Raw genomic sequence first — 21,281 nt, 5'->3', positions numbered from 1 at the left:
AGAGAGAGAGAGAGACAGACAGAGACAGACAGACAGACAGAGAAAACATGGTGTCCAGAAGACAACTGCACTGTTAGGAGTTTTCTGCCTTGCTTTCTAGGATAAAGGGCTCTTTTTTGGCATCTGGATTTTGGATAGGCTGACTGGCTGGCCAGCAAGCACCATGAATCTTCCTGCCCCTGCCCCCTTTGTACAGATACAATGCAATACCTGGCTTTTAATGTGGTTTCTGGGGCTAGAACTCAGGTCTTGTGTTATATATGCTCATGTGCATTTATAGCCACTCAGCCCACCTACCATCTTTACTGTAGCACAGATGTCAACCAAAATCGATGCAAAATGTTACCATATGGGATTTTATAACCACAATGCTGGGACAAGCCCCAGCCACTTCTGTCTAGGCTGTTCCTAAAAAGACTTAAACCATGATCCTTCATTCATGGGTGTGTCTGAGTTAAGTACCTTAAAACCACCTTCCACATTCCAGGCTCCCTACAATCTCAGGAGCATCTCAGAGGTGCAGGTCCATTTCAGTGATATCCTGGGCATGCACTCAGTAGGAAATGAACTTTACAAAGACCTTACATCCTTCCAACAAATTGTTTCCTTGAGTGAAATGAAGTGAACTCAGTAATGCTTTCACCCAGGACTGCCCCCACTGGCTGCCACTCAGGATACCACCAATCCATAGGGAGCTCAGAAATAAACTTGGAGGTATCAGGATATCCTGGAGCTACTTTGTAACTATGTATTTTCCCTCATGGGAGACCATCAGGACATCAGACCACTGCTGACTCTGGGATCTAAGGCTTGCTCACCGTGGCAGCTTAGAGCTACTTAGCACTGGGGGCTATGCCCCTCCCTTATTTCAGCACTCACATCTACTACAGACACTTGTGAATGGATTCTGGAAACTTTTGAGAATGTCTACTCTTCGCTACTGTTGTTATGGTGGTACAGGATCTCTGCACCCCTTATCCAAGCCCACCACTTACATTTTGCCCCACTAACTCTACAATGCATTCTTTCACTCCATTCAATTCCAGTTCTTCCCCATCCTCCTCCTTCCTCTCTTTGTATATACACTTGAAGATGCATATTTAGTCTGTAATATAACACTATTTTCTGAACCACTTGAGAGTGAATTGAACACTTGTGCCTCTGCACCCGCACACACTTCAGTACATAGCTCTTCAGAAAATTGACCTTCAATTCTATAAGCACAGTGCAGATAGCCAAATAATTGCCACTCTTCCTTCTGACCCTCACGCTTAGGCTATATGGGGTCAGAGCGATGCTTAGTCACAGAATGCCAGATGACATTAAGTCATCAATTCTTCCTACTTGAGAAAAATATTATTTCCAGAATGAAATTATAGAGACAGTGATATATGAGCCTTTCTGGCCACATACACAGCGATGACATGTCATAGCCACAGGCTGGTGCCCAGGCCTCTGGGATCTACACCCTCTTCCTGCCTCTTTTTCTGCATTCTGAGTATGAGTTTGGTGCTTCATCATATCATTCTTCCCTGGTATGCCCTGGGGACACTATTCAGACTTCATGAATATACATTGCATAGTGCCCTTGGTCAGCTACTTCACTTCCTATGTATGTAAAGCCCTCTCTCCAGCATAAGAAGAGATGAAAGACCCTTTAAATCCACCAGTCTACACACAGGATCTCCCCACAGCCTTATCCCCTCTCAGTGTCTTCCATCTTGAGGTGTGGTACTACCTTCCAGCAGTGTGTCTAGATTTTTTTCCTCGACACCTGGATGCACTTATCCCACCACGCCCACATGTGATCCATCATCCTGCGCTGTCAGTCTCTCCACACCCTCCTGCAGTTCTGCTATCAGCACCACCACCCTTATGTACCACCAGCATCTCCCCTGAAGTGCTCGAAATCCCTTCCAACTGCCCTGCATCCTCTCCGGATTGCTCAAAGCTGTGCTCACCCTGCAGCTAGACAAGGTTTCAAAGCAACCTCTTGCTCCGTCCTCTGGCTACTTGAAACTCATCTGAGTCTGCTATGTAATCTTTGAGTAAATATAAACAGCATTCACTTGTCCAGACATGATCTGACTTCTGCCCCCCCTGCTCAGTTCTCACCGCCTCCATTCCAACCACACAGCTTTCTCTCAGTCTGTTTGTCCGGCCTTCTTCTTCCACAAGGCCACAGAAGAAGCCGTCATGGCCTGCTGTGTTCTATTTCTTCTCCTTAACCTCCTTCAGAACATAACTCATTTCTAATTCCCCCCTTAATTTGGTCCAAATTTCTGTTTCATTTTTTGAATAATGTCTGTCTTTTGTTTGTTTGTGTACCGGGCAGAGTAGTGATATTTTATGCTTTCTTACTACAGTTACTTTCTTCTCCATTCGAACATGAATGCTACGGGACAGAACCATGTCCTTCTGGTCTGACTGTGGTCCTCTGGGGGCTTCCAGGGCATACTGAACTTAGCAAGTAGTCCATGACAGCTGTTGAATGAATGAATAATGTGAGGTCAAAACCGTTCCTAGCTCATCTATTTTGGCTGATAAATCTGCATAGATAGTTCCATGTAGCCCACTTACTGTTACGATTATTGCTACTATTGTTGTTAATTAGATATGAAAGGAACTATCACAAGGACTGAGGAATCCAAGCTGCTGAGAGTGTTAACCTAAGTAACTTGTCTGTAACTGGACCACAGCCGGCAGTCCTCACACCGCCTTGGCCCCAGTACAGGCAGCACATCCGGAAGTTACTCATAAAATATGTTGGCGATAAGTTCTGTCTTATATATGGACCTGATTTTGAGGTAGAAGTACTATAAGTGATTGTCATATGGTCTAGATCATTAAGTCACCAAAGGCACCAACATATGAATGGAAATGTCGGAGAAGCTGGATACAAACGCCACCCTGGATTTACATGAATGTTTCCGGGAAAAGAATTTCACTTCAGTAAATGCCTTCTCAAAATAGCTCAACCCGCTTGTTTTCCATCTTAAACTCCCGCTAGAACAATTATAGTTCCTTCTAGTTTCTTGTAAAAACCAGGCTGTCAGACACTATCATTTCTGGATGTGGGTCTGTATTTGCCTCCTCTACATGTAGGCAATTAGCAGGCAGAAACCTTATCTGAGCAGTCACCACCCTGTCTACATCCAAGCATCAGCCAGTTTAGAAGGGGACTAATGATGCCTCAGTGTGTCCTGTTGGTGGAGCATGGCCAATGAGAATTGCCAGGTTCCCACCTACTTAACATGTCATTCTGCATTCAACCACAAGGGTCAGTTGTACTAATTGTGGTGCAGGACAATGCTCTGCTGGGACAAGCCCCAGCCACTTCTGTCTAAGGCTTAATTGAAGACTTGGAATATAGGCCAGAGCACATTCTGGAAGCTGCTCTTTTGGTAACAACCCCTTTCCCATTTGTACTACAAATGTTTGCCTTTGCTGGAAATGATGGAGTTGGACCAAGGTGTTCTCGGAATAATGACTGAGGTCGTGGGGCCTATGCCACATGAGAACAAGGGCACAGATGGGCTCATGTGGCACTGCTATGGTAATCCACTGCCAATCCCCCCTTTCCTGGATTTGAAGACGCAGAGTCAGTTGAAACAAACCTTCCACAGTGATCTGGGACTTGCATCTCATCCATGATCTCTCATGGATCTGCCAGAACCATACCCTAAGAGGATTAAGAATTAAGATTAAGATTAAGGATTAAAATTAAGATTTTCTCCTTGGCTATAAGAGTTGCTGAAGGAGAACCAACTGATTTCACATACTTTAAACTACTTTGCATAACACAAAGCCAGTCTTTTAAAAGTGCACTGTTTCAAAGGTAATTCAGCAGGAAGAGACTGGTGTTCAATCACATGCTAAGGGGGATCCATGGATCATGGTGTCTTTTTGTAGTAATCTTGAATGCCTATCAAGGACCTGTTCCTGTTATTGTCTCCAAGTTACAAATTGTGCTAGTTTAGGGCAGGTACAGTACCAGGGGAGCTGTCTCACTGTGGATGGTTATGGCATGTGTCTCTCCAAACTGTTCTCAGGGAGGCTAGAACAAGACATCTTGACACAGTGCAGAGACCTGACCTTTCAGAGGTAGAGAGAAGCAGAATGACCCACAATCTTGACCATATTGCTTTGCATCCTTAAGTGTATTTCTATTCATCCAAACATCAGGATCTTACAAGAAATGGATGGAGCAATTGTTTAAAGCATTCCCACATTAGAATTAGAATTAGAAAATAGGGGGCTGGCGAGATGGCTCTGTGGTTAAGAGCACTGACTGCTCTTCCAAAGGTCCTGAGTTCAAATCCCAGCAACCACATGGTGGCTCACAACCATCCGTAATGAGATCTGATGCCCTCTTCTGGTGTGTCTGAAGACAGCTACAGTGTACTTACATATAATAATAAATAAATCTTTAAAAAAAAAAAGAATTAGAAAATAATAGATATTCATCAAATCCTGGCTCTGTCTCTCATGTCCCATTACAAGTCCCAATATGGAGGAGTGTTGCAACGTGAAGTCTGGGGTCTGGGAACCCAGTCGTCAGCACTTAGGTTCTGTACAGCCAGAGCCATCCAGATCCCACTATCTGCTCCCAGTAGGAACAATTTAATGGTTAATAAAGAAAATGTGGCTGAGTTGGCTTTCCTTGGGGAAGCTCAGCATAGGGATATAAGATTGAAAGTTATGTCATCAGGGGTCTAAAATCCTTTTCTTCCTCATACATTCTCTACTGTTTTGTTAGTTTTTCATAGCCTGCAGGTTTCAGCATTTTTCCATTTTCTTTGGAAAGCTGCTAAAGTGAATGATATGTATTTGGTGCAGGGGACTCTGCTGTGGATTTAACTCATAGCCTCAAGTGTCTTAGCTGCACCCCAACTCATGGATGTGCTCTTTAAAAGACCTAAGATATTTTCCATTCTTTAAGCAAGCTATACTCCAGAAAAAAGAAGGCATGATGTCCAAACCAACTGAGACTCCAGTTAGTGGTATAGGAAAAAGAATTTAAAAAGCCTGGAAAATAGAAAGAGCTGAGTTTGGATTCTGGTCCTGCTTTTGCCATTTTGGAGAAGACTTTGTGATTATTAACTAAAAGAACATCCTGACAATTAATAGCCAACTATCTGGAGACGACACAATAAGATCATGCATGTGAAAGTACACAGATGAATTACTTGTCTTTGAAGCATTTTATATACCTGCTCTCCCATTCCTTCAGTTGCTTGTGATTTGGTTTTCTCTATAAATACCACTGACTAGCTCAAGAATAGATATGGGATCTTTGAAATAGTTTCTTGTGGATTTTGGTATATAAAGAGGAAAAGAATACCTAGTGGTTCTTACTGTTAATGGCTCCTATGGAATAATGCAATACAGTCATACATTTGGTGAGGCACAAATGTTTTACCCAGTATGCTTATGTGTTGTAGTTATGTTATGTTATCTAAAATAACTAAAAGTTACAGACAGCAAAAGTATTTGCATCAGATACAAGAATGAATTTGTGGCCTGCATGCAGTAAGTTAATACAGGGATGCCTGTATAAGGCAAACCCAGGAACTTGAGCCAAGGGACAGCAGCAAACAGCTGGTGGTATATAACCACCAGGGAGGAAATGGGTGCAGAGTGAGAGTACACACACTGAACAGAAAAGCGCAGAACTGTAAAGAATTCACCACCATAGTTCCAGGGCAATGAGCTTCTGGAGGCAGATGGTGGGATGGTAATAAAATAGGAAAACATCAAGAATTACCAAGGACTATGAAAAACGAGAGAGCAGCAGTCTAAATTAAGCAGATGCCTAGGCACAAAACAACCTTCTTTACTTTTTGGCTGGAGAAGTGGGAAGTGACTGCTAACACTCCTCTAAATATACACAAGAGGGAAAACATGGAAGTCAGCGTACCAAGCTTAGCATTTTTCTAGTCCAAGGTAATGTCAGATTTGGCACTCTTGAATTTGCAGGCATATACTCTTCCCCTAAAAAAAAGTACTTAGCCAACAAATATGCAACAGTTTAGAATTTGCTATGGAGAATGAAAGAAAAAGTTAAAAAAAAAAAAAAAAGTATGGGATTTAATATATGGCCCATCAAGATTCAGTTAAAATTACTTTGGGGACATCAGTACTGTAATGGGTCTTAACATGTTTTAAATCACAAATATTCGAACTAAACTCATAATGGAGGCCTTCGACTGAATAATTAATATCAAATACTCTAACTGGCACCAAGGATATATTGCCTATGAGGAAATGATGAAAAGTTTGATTAAAATGGACTTTTATCTGAGGAACTAAGTGACATAAAAATGATATGGCAGTAGCATTAACCCTTGATCTCAGCTGTTTGGCATCTTAAAGCGACATTCCAAGCTGGGGCTTTTTGCATTTTCAGGAAGTTTGAGTTGACATTGGGCACATAGTCATCTCGAAAAAAATTAAAGTGCTGCTAATTCATCATTTTTGTCCTGAGCATTAAAATTGAGGAAGTGTCAGAGGTCATTTAAAGAGGCCGTTTGCTCCACTAGGGAAGGGAGACCAGGGACCAGATTTTCAAACCAGTGAACTTGGGGAGAAAGGATGGGAGAGCACAGACTGGGGGGTGCGTAGGGTAGAACTGCATTGATTTTCTAAAGACCTTAAACTCTGTCAAAGGCAGATGGGTGTGATTCCATCTAGGCAGGTTTTTTTGCAGTGTCTGAGCATTCACACCAACAGCAGAGTAGCAGAGACAATCATCATCAGGCAGGCCACTGGTGGTGAGGAATTTCTTCAGCTAAAGTTGCCCCATGAGAAAGGTGTCAAGAGAAGGCACGATTCACAGCGTCTGATTAGGGCTTTCAGGAAAGTAGTGTTTTAGCTGACTGGGCCTCAGTATCTGGTAGAGCATTCTACCTACTGTCATGACTGCCAGGAACAGTCTATATCTGTCCATACAGCATGTTACTTGACAAACTGGCATGTGGCAGAGAGTAGTCAGTTATGCAGCTTGGAGACCCAGATGAACAACCTTACCTCGCACATCCACCTGATGTTCTGGTTGATCAGGCTTTAATTGAATCATTGAGCTAGATTATCTTCAGCTGAAGACCCTTAGTGTGCCTCTGATGGAAAATCCTTGTAGAACCTGAATGTCAACACAAGTGATCTCTCTCTCTCTCAGTGTGTGTGTGTGTGTGTGTGTGTGTTTAGGTGTAGGTGTAGGTGTAGGTGTAGGTGTAGGTGTAGGTATAGGTATAGGTAAAGGTATAGAGATATCGGCTTGGCAATGAGAGTTCAATAGCAGTGAGCAGAGCAGAAGCCAACTGGAGAAGTCAAAGGAACCTGTAAAGAGAGCCTTTCAGCATGGAAGGAAATGACAGGGAGGGACATAGAGGCTGCCTAGATAATAAAATGCTGCTGGGATAGATCACAGTGAACAGAGGCCTCCACAGAGAGTCATGACCCTTGTGGGGTCAGGGTCTTTCTGAGTATAGGCAAAGGCAAACACAGGCAAGAAAGCCAAAATCAACCAAACCAACCGACTGGAATAGACAGTGGAATATGCTTTTATGCAGGGTTCTTCTGATTGGAATATAATCATTTCCAATCTGAAAACATTGGGTACATACTTAGAAGTGAATTTATTTTTGGGTTCCCAGGAAGAAAGCAGAAGCTGTTTCCTCCCTTTAAAGTTGCCTGCTGGATCCAAAGTCAGCTCGAGTTTGTTCTCCTCATCACACAACCGAGCTGAAGGCTGTGTGAGATGTGCAGAGATGTACATTTCTTACAAATAATGTATGTTGCAAGGGCTAGTGCAACATCAGGACCAAAAGCCAAATGTGGCTGGAGCAGTCATTCATTGGGGGGGNGGGGGGGGAAAGGGTTCTTTTCTCTCTAACAACTCTCTGCACAGTGTTCTGCCAAAAGGTTTTGTATAATCTTTTCCCTTTTGAGAAGTTATTATTCTTAATCTTGAAGAACCAAAGTACCAATTTGCAGACATTGCTTTTCCAGTCTCAGGAGTGTTCTAACAAAACAGGATTCTCTTTTTGGTAGGCAAAGTATATTGCTTAATGTTCATCTAGCAATTACACATTAAACTGTTCATATTTCAAATGAAGGGCCTGTGGGAAGGGGGGAAGGAATTGATTTTATGACAGCAGTACAGAGATGGTTGAAAGGCATTACTTAACCTGAATATTAGTAATGTTCTGTGTCATATACAAAGATGAATAAGACACAGTCCCTGTCCTCAAAGGCACTTATAGTTTAGCTAGGAAGGGAAACATGATAAAATAATATAAGGGAGTATTGTAACTTCAGTGTGTGAATCTGACTCCTGGCCAGGAAAATTGAGCTGTAGTGGTTAACTCCATCATCTGGTAGGTACATGGCATGGGTTCAAGTCCCAGCTCTGTCACTTCCCTTTTAAACTCAGGCAATTTACTTTCCTTAACACAGAGCCTTTGCCCTTGAGCAGAAGAACAGGGCTGCTATTGAGTCAAGGGAGTATTTGAAGGATTTAAGTCAGTCAATACATGCAAAGTGCAAGCAGAGGTGCCTGGCACGTAGTAAATGCTCTAAAGGGTTAACTGTTTAGAAGTCTGGACTTGTATTGATTCCAGGGAAAAGAGACGTTCTCATGGAGAAATCTTTACTATATTGGAAAACAGTCTTAAGACAGACGGTCAAGAAAGCTCTGGAGAATTTCTCTCTCCTAAATTACTTGAATGAAAACAAATGTATGCTCATCTTTATCCCAGTGTAAGAAGAGCCCACTGGACGTGTGGTCCTGCATGTAGTGATGGGTGGGAAGAGTGGTATGAGGCACAGTTGTTTCTGCCTTCTGGGAATTCTAGACCAATGAGGGCAGAGCACATCGACAAACAATGTAATTCCTAGTGTTTAGAGAGGTACAGAGGAGGTGAGAAACAAACCTCATGGAAGATAAAGGGAAGGAAGTGAGGAAGAGGAAGGGGGCTTATATTTGGTCTGGGGACTCTGAGGTGTCCCTGAACTGAAAAGATGGGTGTGAGAAGCAGATAGTTGTGATTGGGGTCTCATCAAGAGAGAGGTATGGAGGTGACCCATTCCATTGGATTCTTCATTAAAATGATGAAAAATGAATCCTTCAGGATATAGGAGAGAATTTATACCAAAGAAACAGCTGTCATAGAATCAGGCAGTCATAGCCAGAAACCTGTAGAAATAGAGCCAACATTTGTACGTTGAGGACCAAAGTCAAGTATGTGGAGATAACCCTGTCCTCCCTAGCTACCTGCCCTAAAGCATGTTTACCACCCTTGTCCTGAGCCAACAGTGTCCAGGTTTAGGCAACATGTTTGGGGCTCCTCTCAGGAGGGAAAGGGGCACTGCTTTTCTTATGCTACAGCAGCTAGAGCAGCATGCTTAGTCTTCTATCCTGGGTAGGATCCTAGACCTGTACTTATGTCCTCCTAGAAAGAGGCCCTGTCCTCTTATTTAGATCAAGTCAACACCGTGTAGCTGTTATATGGATTCCCTCACTAAAGGAACCTCTGGCCCCTGTACTGTCCGTCAACACAGCTTACTGCTCAAATCATAGTGGTTTGCTGTGCTATCTTGCTCTCTATTTTCTGGACTCCTAGACCTTCCCAGGGGTCAGCCTACACTTTCTGCATTAGGACTCTCAGCATATCGACATGCAGGTGTTAACCTTGCATTTTCCACAGGATGGAAGCTGTGCAGGTGAGTCTCTGCATTTACCATCATAGACAAGGAGAAGAAAGCCCGAAGGGGGTTCTGCTTAAAGAGATGTGGCCCAGAAAAGAAAAGTCTGGGCTCTCAGGTCCCAGAGACACCAGTGAGAATGAACTTGCTTCATTATAGGAAGGAAAAAAATCTCATCTCCATGGGTCAAATAAAAACGAACAGAAAAAAAAAATCCCTCAAGTATGTTTTTAGGCTGTTCACTGATCACATTAGTGTCATGCATTTGATCCTTACGCTGCCACCCCTAGATGGAGAACCTGATGTCACCCCCAATTTGCAGATGAGGAGGCAGAGCCTGGAACAATTGGATCACTGGCCAAGGCCACACAGGTGGTAAGTGACTAAGCTGAGCCTATGGCCCAGCTCCAAGCTTAGACCTCCTCTGTTCCCTCTGGGAAGTGTGTGTGTGTGTTGGAGAAGTCAGCAGGCTGAGCAGAACTTCTGCAGAGAGCAGAAGTTCAGGGCTAATGTCAGATGCCTCAGGGTCCTGACAGAAAGGAAATGAGGTCATCTCTAGAGACCTTGCTTAGGAATGTTTAGTCATCTTGGTAGAACAGGGTCTGAACATCTACTGTGGGAGAGTCCAGGGAGCGGATCACATGGTTAAGAGGAATGCTGGCCAGCAGCAGGGGCCCAGCTGGTGCTCCCTAATGTGAATTATGGAATGGAAATGATAAAAGGAGTTTTATGAGTTTCTCCAGCCACCTTCCATGCGCAGGGGACCACAGATGAGATGTGGCGTGTCTTGCTGTATTGCTCATTCCTTAGGACCTCACACTTGATTACAGACCTGGAATAGCAACATCAGGTGCTGATGCACTGAGCCATCTGTAGAGAATAGGATAATGGGATCCCAGGGGGGCCAGGATTGGGTCAGGCGAATGATGGAGGCTCGAGAGATGGCAGAACAGAGAGCCCACCGCTGAAGGGCCTGTGAAATGAGACCGGAGCCTGGGAGAATTGGAAGGGGATGGTAGGCTGGAGTTGAAAAGAGGCCCTTAGTGAAAGTGTGTGCCTTGGTGTTCTCTTATTAGAACAGCTCAGAAAACAGCCACTCACCTGCAGAGAGTAGGTGAGTAATAATTTGTGTCAGGCCAGACTAAAGGGATGCTGATTTCATTGTTTACTACCAAAGAAAATTGGGGGCTGCACAGACTGGTAAGACTGGCCCCAGTCAAGGCCTGGGGTTTGCTAATGAGGTTGTATTACAAGCCACCAGGCTTTCCAGAAACACCAGCCTCAGGAGAAAAGAAATAAAGTCATTTTCGTTTGGAGGCAGAAGATTTAACGTTGCTTAACAATAACACTTAACATTGCTTAGCCTTTAGCCTCGGGCAGGCTCCTAACTACCCAGTGCGAGGAACTGTCTTTGCCTGCACTAGCCAGGGCTCTGTTTTATTTTTGTGTAGTGTCATTTAGTTTGACAGCCGCCTGCTTGGGCTTGCCTCAAAGATGATGGAGTTCCCCGAAAGCTTAAGAATGAGCCCCTAGATGAGGACACATTTTCTATCCAGGCTTCCAAATTTGACATCTAAGTCAAGGTTACTGATTCTTGCCACAGACCCTCTTCTGACATCTCAATGAACAACCCAGGAACCAAGTCAGCCAGTGGTGGGTCAAATGCTCCGGAAGGATGGCCAGTCTTTCTATATAGATAAACCTAGTCCTAGCTTTAATTAAAATTTTAATTCCATAAATATTTAAACTCTCCCTGCCTTTGTGATAAAGAAGAGCCTGGTATCTACAGAGCTGTTCTTCCCTCATCCCTGGCAAAGGGAGAGAGCATCGAGCTGGTGTGAATCTGTTAAGAGGGCAGGATCATACCTAGGTAGGAATGTTGAAAATCAGGTCTCCGCTCCTGTTTCTCACTAGGCAAACACAGACTCCAGGGAGGGGACACACAGAGCCTGAGAGGGAGCTGTGTGTTTTCTTTTCGGATCCCAAGCTGGAAACTGGTGTGTCCATTCCGCGCTAAGATTTTGGTGCATAAGTATCCTCACACACTACCACTGTGTTTGGGAAGGGACTTGGGGCCAGCATTATTTTCTGCCTAAGTTGCTTCTCTTTCAGCCATACTGACATCGCAGTTGCCAGGGTTTTTGCTAACTCAAACATTGTGCCAAGCGCCTGAGCCATAGACACATCTACACACTGTCTTTGTCATGAAACTACTTCAGCAGTGTTTATTCCAAAACAGACCTGTTTGCAGTCAGCCATGATTGGGCTTTTCAGGGCCAATTAGGGAAATTAAACAGGAATAGAAACCTAGAGGCCGTTGCTACTACTCTGAGCATTTCATCGTCAGCAGAAAAAGGCCTACTGCTTGCCCCCTCTACCAGACAGGATCCCAAGGACATACCAGGCTACGTCTACCATCCCATTTCCTCAGGGTCCTCTCTACACAGTAGGTGAACACTGGAATAGGGGAATTAATTAATGAGCAAGACTTATAGAACTTTAAATGTTATTTCTGTGTTTTTGATTTGTACTAAAAAAAAATTATAAAAAAAGACCAGTTCTTAAACTCAGGATGCAAGCTGGCCAGGAAGACATTAAAATGATTTTTTTCCCTCCCTTCCCCATTTCCCTTAAGAATCTACTCCTTTCTGTGCCTTAACCGCAATTTCCATATACTTCAACGGTGAAAGCCGGAAACCTTGTATTTCAAATGAAGTTTGGAAATGACTCCATTTTTCAAAATGAAAACAAAATGCTAAGCCAGGGGAAAAAAATAGGGGCAGGAAACTAATCATAGATGGGAGGGGTGGAAGAAGGGGGAAAAAAAATCCCTTTCCATGATAACATATAAAGGAAACAGGGAGATATATAAAATACAGCTGCATCGGAGCTTTTAAAGTGTGTGCTTCCTGTATCATACCAGGGAAAATGTTAAAAAATGGTGCCTTGCTAAACTTAAGGTTTTGTTGCTTTTTAAAATCAACACTTGATTTTTTTTTTTTGTATGTGTACATGTGGTGTGTGCGTGTGTGTGTGTGTGTGTGGTGTATGTGTGCGTGCGTGTGTGTGTGTGTGTGTGTGTGTGGTGTGTGTGGTCTTGTATGGGTACCTGTACATCTGCCATCTGTGCATGTTCTCGCGGAAGCCTAGAGCTGACATCAGGAGCCTTTCTTCCTTGAACTATCTATCCCTTGGAGGCAGGTATCTCAGTAGAACCCAGAGCTTGCAGTCACAGCTGGTCTAGCTAGCCAGCTTGGCCCAAGGATTCTTTCCTTAGGAGTGCATTGAACCCAGAGCTTGTCTTGTTAGCCCACTTTACTCCAAGGATCCCTTGCCTAAGGAGAGCAGGAATTTCAGGTGGGACACCACATCCACCTGCCATTCACCTGGATCCGGGAGGATCTAAACTCCACTCCTCAGGCATGATGCTTGTGTGGAAAGCCATCTGTTCAGCCCTAACATACCTTTTCTAAGAGCAGATGGTCACCTAGGCTGTGGTTGATAGAAAATTCAGGACACTGGTTGTCACGTCATCCCCAGTGGAGCCCACAGACCACTCAATGGCAACTGTGTCTCCGAGTCAGTGGCTCGGCAGCTCATCGGATGACCGTGAAGCCTCCTCAGTTGCCCTTTCTGAGGTGACACTCGGGTACTTCGGGCTGGTGGCTGGCATTTGCCTCTCTTTGTTTCTTTTGGAACACGCTAGTTCTCACACTCTCAGTTTATCGGACTCCCAGGGAGGCTGGCTGTAAGCAGCCTTGGAAAGGTCTCCTCTTTGTCATGTGCTCCTGATCGCAGACTAATAAGACTAGACTCCGAACCTCTCAGGTAACAGCCCCAACGTTTGCAAATTGTATCTCATTTTCAGGGGTGTCTCCTTACAGCCTAAAGGGATCAAGTTAGGTCAGCTTGGCTGAACTAACTTTTCCCACGGAGTTCTTTCTATCCTCTCCAACTTGTCTGTGCCTCTTAGAAATATTTGCTTATTGCCTCAAGGACACAGTCAGATTCTAAAAACACCACCCAGGCTCAACTTTCTCTCCATTTTAACACACACCTGAAGCTCCAAGCGCCCAGCCTCCCTTTCTCTCAGAAACTTCTAGGACACAGGATTTACTATTTTATTGTCTCTAAGCTTGGTGCAGGATGTTCAATACCATTTTTATAGCAATGGCTCAGGATTTCCATTCAGCATCCAATATTCCTGCTGACATGTTCAATTGCAGTGATATACTATTTTCTCCCCTTAAAAAACAACCCACAAGTGTTTCAATTATTAGCACCTTTGGGAAGATGGCAGCAGGGCCACAGCAGACGGAGTAAGGCAAAATTCAACCATATTCCCCATCTCAAAGCCAGATTTCTAGTTCACACAGACATCCCTAAAGGCTTCATCTGTGGGTGATCTGGGGATGGGAGACCCCTCTATAGCCTACCTGGGTAAGGATGCGTACTGCCGCTCCATCCCCTCAAAGCGGAGGTTGTGTGCGCTCCCATCTGGCCCCTTTCCAGACACCTATGGAGAGAAAAGTAATTAGAGTTGAAGAACCATTATGCACCCTGGTTACTGACAATGCATCTCAAAATTATAATCAGTGCACAAATGTTGCAGGCGCCTGCCAAAATTTCAACCTGGGGAGAGCAAGCAAGCACTAGGCATTGCTACAGGCACTGATGATCAAGCTACAAACAGGGCGCTCAACAACAGTCCCTTCTTTCAGAAAGGGTCAACTCCTTCCTCTTTCTGTTGCCAGGAATATTCTACATGGCATGTTCTCTTCTTTGCAAAATTCCTGTTAGTTTTTTCGGGCAGATTTAAAATTATAGACAAACTAAGCCAGTGGTAGAGTAAGTTCCCAAATACCCTATGCTTAGGTTGTTGGCTACTATCCTCTTATTTTAGGATGGTATGTTTATTACAATTAATGAATCAGTACTCGTACATTACTGTTAAAGCTCACAGGTTATTCTTTTTTTTTTTTTTTTTTTTTTTTTTTTTTTTTTTTTTTTTTTTTTTTTTTTTGCTGAAGGTTCTTTCTGTCCTCAGGACCTTATCTCAGATGCCACATTGCATTCGATCATTGTGTTGTCAGACACTCCTCTGGGCTCTGTTTAAATTCAACAAGCAAACACATTATTGCATGTATGTTTTGTGTGTCTTCAGCAGGCCTGCTGCATGTACAGAGGTTGGGGGACAAATTGCAGGGGTCCACTCTCTGCTTCCATCCTGGATTCCAGCAACTGATCACAGGCTGTCAGACTTGGGAGCAAGAGCCTTTTCTCGTGAGCCGTCTTGATGCACCCTTGGCTGAGAGCCGTTCTGTACTAAAGGATCAGTTTGTCTACTGCACAGCACCTACAGAGCCCTCCCTGATATCCCAAACTTCATCTCGTTCTGTCCCTTATGAGCAACCACTTGGATGCTATGAATAGTTGTCTAGATAACGTTGGTCTTTGTAGGCTTGGTCCCTTCCTATGTTTTCCTCTTCACCTCTCAGGGACCATTTCCCCTCAGCCTCTGAGTTCCTGCAGTGACTCCATCCAGTAGGAGCCCCATAGTGTATTGGATTGCCGAACACCAAGGCCTTCCACCTGATCCTTCTGTATCCATCACACTAGTCAGCAGGATAGATCCACAATAGGCATGGGGATACACAATAGCACTTGCCCACTGGCTGGTATTTTACTCATATCATAACCTATCTTATCATACCGGCAACCTATGCTGTTGTGGGCCATTCATATGCTTCCTTTTATGTTGGGTGGCCTTTATACCAAGGACCTGGAAAAGGTAAACAGAAACCTTCTACTGTGCTACTTGGGTAGAGAGGAGGGGAGTTCTCCAGAAAACAGGAACAAACAGTGTCGAAGTCAGTAGGAGAAACTTTTCTAAGTAGTACTCGACAACTGAAACCATTTCCTGCTCACCAGGAGTCTTAGTTCTCCATGCATCTCTGCCATTCCATCCTGGGTTGAGTGTTTGTGTATGCACATGTACAGCTGGATTTCTGCTACCTAGTTATTGCGTGAGGCATTTCAGTGCCTGTCCTGAGAACCTGTATTTCAGCAACACATGGAACGGAAGTGGCATTGTTCTTTTTCTTTAATATGTGTACAATCGTAACCACTCCCCATTTCCCTGCTCCGACTCCCTTGGTATCCCTGGCAACATGACCCTCTCATTATTTCACCTTCTTCCTCTTCTTTTTCTTGTCTTTCTTTTCCTTTGGTCCTCCCTCCCCCTCCCTTCCTCTCTCCCTTCCTTCTTCCCTCTTTTCTTTCCTCCCTCCCTTCCTCCATTTCTCTCTTCCTTCTTCCTCCCTTCTTAAAATACCCCACTAAAGTTCTGCAAATAATAGATCGAATGCTCAGTACTACTGAGTTTCCTGAGAGACCTGGGACAAGGACGGGGAAAGAGAGGTATGCATATGTAAACAGCAAAGAAAAATAAATGAAAAACAGAAATATGAGCCCTACCTACTCCTATCTATGGGTTTTGTTTTGTGCTTGAGATAGGTCTCACTATGTAGCCTAGGCTGGCTTTGAACTCATGAACCTCCTGGGTGCTTGGATTCCAGGTCTACACTACCACACCCAAAACTGATTCATTTACTTTTTAGTTTTTTTTTTTTTTGAAGGATTCATCTTAATATCAGTATTGGGTTGAAGAATATTAATGCATTCACAAATCACCACTGTTGCTTAGCTTTAAAGCTGCAAGTTAATACTTTTAGCATAGCCATCCAGAGTTGGGCTGGCACAGTGGTTTGGATAAGCTTAGCCTAGGGAGTGGCACTACTAGGAAGTGTGGCCTACCTTATGGAGGACTTGGGTCACTGTTGTGTTTTGAGACCCTCCTCTTACCTGCTTAGAAGACAGTCTTGTCCTGGCTGCTTTCCAGTCAAGATGTAGAACTCTTGGCTTTTCCAGTACCATGCCTGCCTTCATGTTACCATGCTTCCTGCTACGATGATAATGGATTAAACCTCTGAAACTGTAAGCCAGACCTAGTTTTCCTTTATAAGAATTGTTGGTTATGGTGTCTCTTCACAATTGGCCTCATGCGGTTAGCGGTCTATACTCTGGTGACTAAGGGAGTATTACCCCTTGCCTGTTGCTGTTCTGGGGAGCTATTTAACAAGCATGTTTGACTCAAGGAAATGTGACACAAACCTTATCTTCAAGGATCTTTCCGTCTTGTTGAGAAAACAAGCATTAGGAATGTAGTGAAAATGTCTGGTGGAGTACCATCAGGATGCTACCATTTGTAGCACAGATGGAAACTGTAGGTGTTAAGAAAAGCCCCATGAAGGAGGCAGACTTTGGGCCTGATTTCAAGACAGGCAGGATGTTTGCACATCAAAGATTATTCTGTTCCTCACCAATTGGGCATCTCTCTGTGTGCCTCTCTACTGACACTCCAGCTCTGGGCAAGGCAGTCATGCGGTTAGCAATCACCTAGCACCTCCTGTATCCTAACACACATGAGCCATTGAATTCCAAGTGATGAAGAAATGCAGCCCTTGCTCTTGAGGAGACAGACCTGCAAACAATTACGCCTCGATGACATCATGCTAGGATGGAAGTCTGGGGAAGGAGGCAGCACCTGGGAGAGTTGAAGACAGCTTCAGATGCCTGTTGATGCTTCATCTGCAATTGAATATGAATGAGGAGTTTTTCTGGGGGACAAGAATGAAGGGGGAGCAATAGGAGGCATCCCAAATAGAAAGAATAAGCAGCAGCAGCAACAGCAGCAGCAGCAGGAGCACAGATTTTAGAGATGTCAAAATTTAGGTAAGGTAGAAACAGAGCATTAAAAAAGAAATAGTGTACCTTTTACTAGCAACAAACCCCCAAGTCTGCTAATACAGCTGTTGGTACTGCACTGGAGTGGTTTGTGGAATGTGTGTGATACCCTGCTGCCACCCCTCCCCCTTTTCTTTAAGTAGGGTCTCTCTTAAAGGTCTGGACCTTGCCAAGTAGACTATAGACTGGCTGGCAAATGATCTTCAGAGATTCTCCTGTCTCTACCTTGCTGTCTCCGGGGCAAGTGTGCCATACCTGGGGGCAAGTGTGTGCTATACCTGGGGGCAAGTGTGTGCCATACCTGGGTTCTTTCACACGGGTTCTGGGAGTTGTATTTGGACTCTTGGAGGTGCTTACTGAGTCATCTTCCTGGCTCTTGGAATACTGTGTGCGTGTGTGTGTGTGTGTGTGTGTGCATATGTGTGTGTGTGTGTGTGCATATGAGTGCACATGTGTGTACTGGTGCATGTGCAGAAGTAAGCATGTTGAGCACAGAGATTGACAGGGAGTATATTCTCCCACTGCTCCACGCCTTACAGTTGAGGCATGTCTCTGGTCTGAACACCGAGAGAACTAATTCAGTTAGTTTAGCTGGGCAGCTCGCTTTAGGGGTCCCCAGTGTCTGCCTACAGGGTTCTGAGATTGGATGTGCCATCCCTGTTTGACAGTCTCCTAGATGCTAAGGATACAAACTCCAGTCCTGCTACTTGTGTAGCAATTACAATCCTAACCATCTTCCCAGCCACTCTTCCCTGCAATACTTTTAAATGAGTTTTTTTTTTTTTAAATTTATTTATTTAATGTATATGAGTACACTGTAGCTCTCTTCAGACGCATCAGAAGAGGGCATCAGATCTCATTACAGATGGTTGTGAGCCACCATGTGGTTGCTGGGAATTGAACTCGGGACCTCTGGAAGAGCAGTCAGTGTTCTTAACCACTGAGCCATCTCTCCAGCTTAAATGAGTCCTTAGAGAACAAATTTGGGTTTATGTCAAACAGGATGATGGGTCATAGATTTCTCCTACACCCCTGCTCATAATATCATGAACTTTTCCCATTATCAAAAGCCCCCAACCACAGGGGTACACCATGACCACCCTAACTGCATGGTTTTTGTCAGGATTCTCTATTGTATGCTGTGTGGGTTTGGATAAGCACAGGCCATGTATCAACCTTCACAGTCAAACTAAAATGACACACAACTGCTTTCCTGTTAGAATGCCCTCAGATCCTCTGGGCTCTGCTGTTCATCCGCCTTTCCTGACAGCAAGCACATGACATCATATGTCACTGGGAATATGCAAATTAAAAGTTCACTCTTCCCAGGGGAGCCAGTGATCTTTTTTGCCTTCATGGTTCTAACTTCCAGAATGTCATATAGTTGGAATCATACACGATGTAGCCTTTTCAGATTGGCTTATTTCACTTGGTAATATGCACTTATGTTTTTTTCTTTTAAAGTCCCCCCACCCCCCTGTTGTTGTTGCAGCTTGATAGCTCATTTTGTTTTAGCACTGAATAATCTCTCTCTTTCTGGGTGTATCACTGTTTATCCCTTCATCTACAGAGAGGCTTCTTGGTTGCTTCCAAGTTTCGCCAATTATGAACAAAGCTGCTGTAAACATTTGTGTGCTGGTTTCTGTATGGACGGAAGTTTTAACACCCTTTGGTAAATACTGAGGAGGGCAATTGCTGGATCATATGGTTAAGACTGTGTTTAGTTCTACAAGAAGCTGCCAAACTGCCTTCTCACATGGCTGCGCCATCATGTGCTTCCACTCCAAATGAGAGCTATTGTTCTCTTCCTTCGCAGCAGCATTTTGGCTTGAGTTCCAGACCTTGACCATTCTAACAGGAAAGCAGCAGTATCTCATTTTAATTTGCACATTCCCAATTACTTATGATGTCATATAATTGTTTGTCACCTGTGTGTCTTTAGTGAGATGTCTGTTAACATCTTTGGATCATTTTAAATTATTCACCCTGTATTGCTGCATTTTACTAATTTGCTTGTCAATTTCCCATAACATTCTTTTATCTGACCTGTCTTTTGCAAGTATTCTCTACTGTCTGTGCCTTATCCATCCATTGTCTCAATAAAGACTTTCTCAGATCAGAAGTTTTTCATTTTAACAGACTCCAGCTTACTGATTATGTCTTTCACTGGGTTGTGCTGGTTGGTTCTGGTGTTATCACTAAAATGTCAACACTAAATCTTAGGTCATGTAGCTATTCTCCTGTGCCATCTCCAAGGAGCTCTGTAGTTCTTGTGATTCTTCATGTTAAAATTGGGGGGTTCCCAGTGGCCATCTGAATCAAGGATGATAAGGGTCTAAACTAGGGAATTTCCCAGAGGATGAAACAAGTTATATAAGTATGTTAAGAAGGTGGATACCTAGGACTGACTATAGATTCAAGAAGGCTCTATCTGGACAAATGCCCATGTCTGTAAATGTAGCAAAATGCTGTCTTGGTAAATTTTAACAATTATAATAAAAGGACAAGAAAAGTTTAAGATTTTGGGAGATGGGAACATTTAGACATAACAAGACATTTGAGACATTTGACACTAGGGAAAGGCATAATAGACCATTGAGCATAAAGGCTTGCAACTTAGAAGAGATGTCTAGACTAAAGATGTAGAAATAAGAAATATGTAGTATCTCAGGTGCCTGAAGTTTTAGAAAAGAATGCCCATAATGCAAGAACAGGAGGAAAGGATATGCAATAAGAAAAGAGAAGACTATCCATAATATTCTTGGAAGCAGTCATTATGGGGCAGGCAAATGTAGCTCAACCAGAATTAGTAGTTCCAGAAGAGAAATAGTAGAGAGTGATGTCATAGAAACAAAGAAATAAAGGACTGTGGAGATAGCTCATTTGGTAAAATATTTGCACTGCAACTATGAGGACCAGAATCTGATGTCCAATGTTCATATAAATAGCCCAGCAAGGAGTGTGTGCCTGTAATCCAGGAACAAGGGGAACAGACAGGAGGATCCCCGGGTCTTGCTGAATAGCCAGTCTATTCCATTGGTGAGTACCAGGTTCAGTAAGAGACCCGGCCTTAAACATAAGATGGAGAGCTAGTGAGAAACCTGATTGCTGGTCTTCGGCCTCTACACTAGCACACGCAGAGACAAGTGCATGTGTGCTCACACACATGCGCATATACACCCATACCAATATCCACACCTCAACGCTGACACACAGCCATGCCACACTGATCAAGACATAAGAATTCTATGAAGACATGAGAAGCCAGCAGTGTCAAGGGTATTCAGGAAACATTCTGGAGGCAGAGGCAGAGGCAGAGGCAGAAGGATTACCCTGAGTCTGAAGCCAGCCTGACTATGTAATGAGCTTCCCATTAGTCAGGATACAGTATGAGACCCTGCCTCAAAACAAATCAAAGTCCAAAATAGTCCAAACACGTAAGTTGCTAGTAGCTTCAGTAATACAGTGATACACGTGATACACATGTGGTGGTGGCTTATGTTAGTCAGTCCTTCCTTTAACTAAGAACCCAGAATGATAAAAGCAAAATACACACACACACACACACACACACACACACACACACACACACACACACAAAACCTTTCTTAGAATTTCCTGGCATTCAGGGATTTAACACAGAGCATGGCATCTAAAAATGCAATGAAAACAGCAGCTACCCCTCACTGTTTATTCTGGTAAGAATTCCTTCAGGTATGCTTGACTTGCCTTGGACATCTTTAGGAGACATAGCAGAGCTAGTTTCGGGA

General features: G+C 43.7%; 1 protein-coding gene across 1 annotated transcript in view; it reads right to left on the bottom strand.

Annotated features, from left to right (window-relative positions):
• Pard3b (par-3 family cell polarity regulator beta) overlaps positions 1 to 21,281 on the bottom strand; it is a 976,275-nt gene that overhangs the window by 42,727 nt on the left and 912,267 nt on the right. Inside the window, exon 22 of the mRNA XM_021197960.2 lies at positions 14,142 to 14,221. Within this exon, the coding sequence (XP_021053619.1) occupies positions 14,142 to 14,221 (80 nt within the window). The remainder of the gene's footprint in view (positions 1 to 14,141; positions 14,222 to 21,281) is intronic.

Source organism: Mus pahari, chromosome 5 (genome assembly GCF_900095145.1).
Source record: "Mus pahari chromosome 5, PAHARI_EIJ_v1.1, whole genome shotgun sequence".
Lineage (NCBI taxonomy): Eukaryota > Metazoa > Chordata > Mammalia > Rodentia > Muridae > Mus > Mus pahari.
The sequence above is the reverse complement of the archived record's forward strand: the minus strand, read 5'-3'. Positions and strand labels throughout refer to the sequence as shown.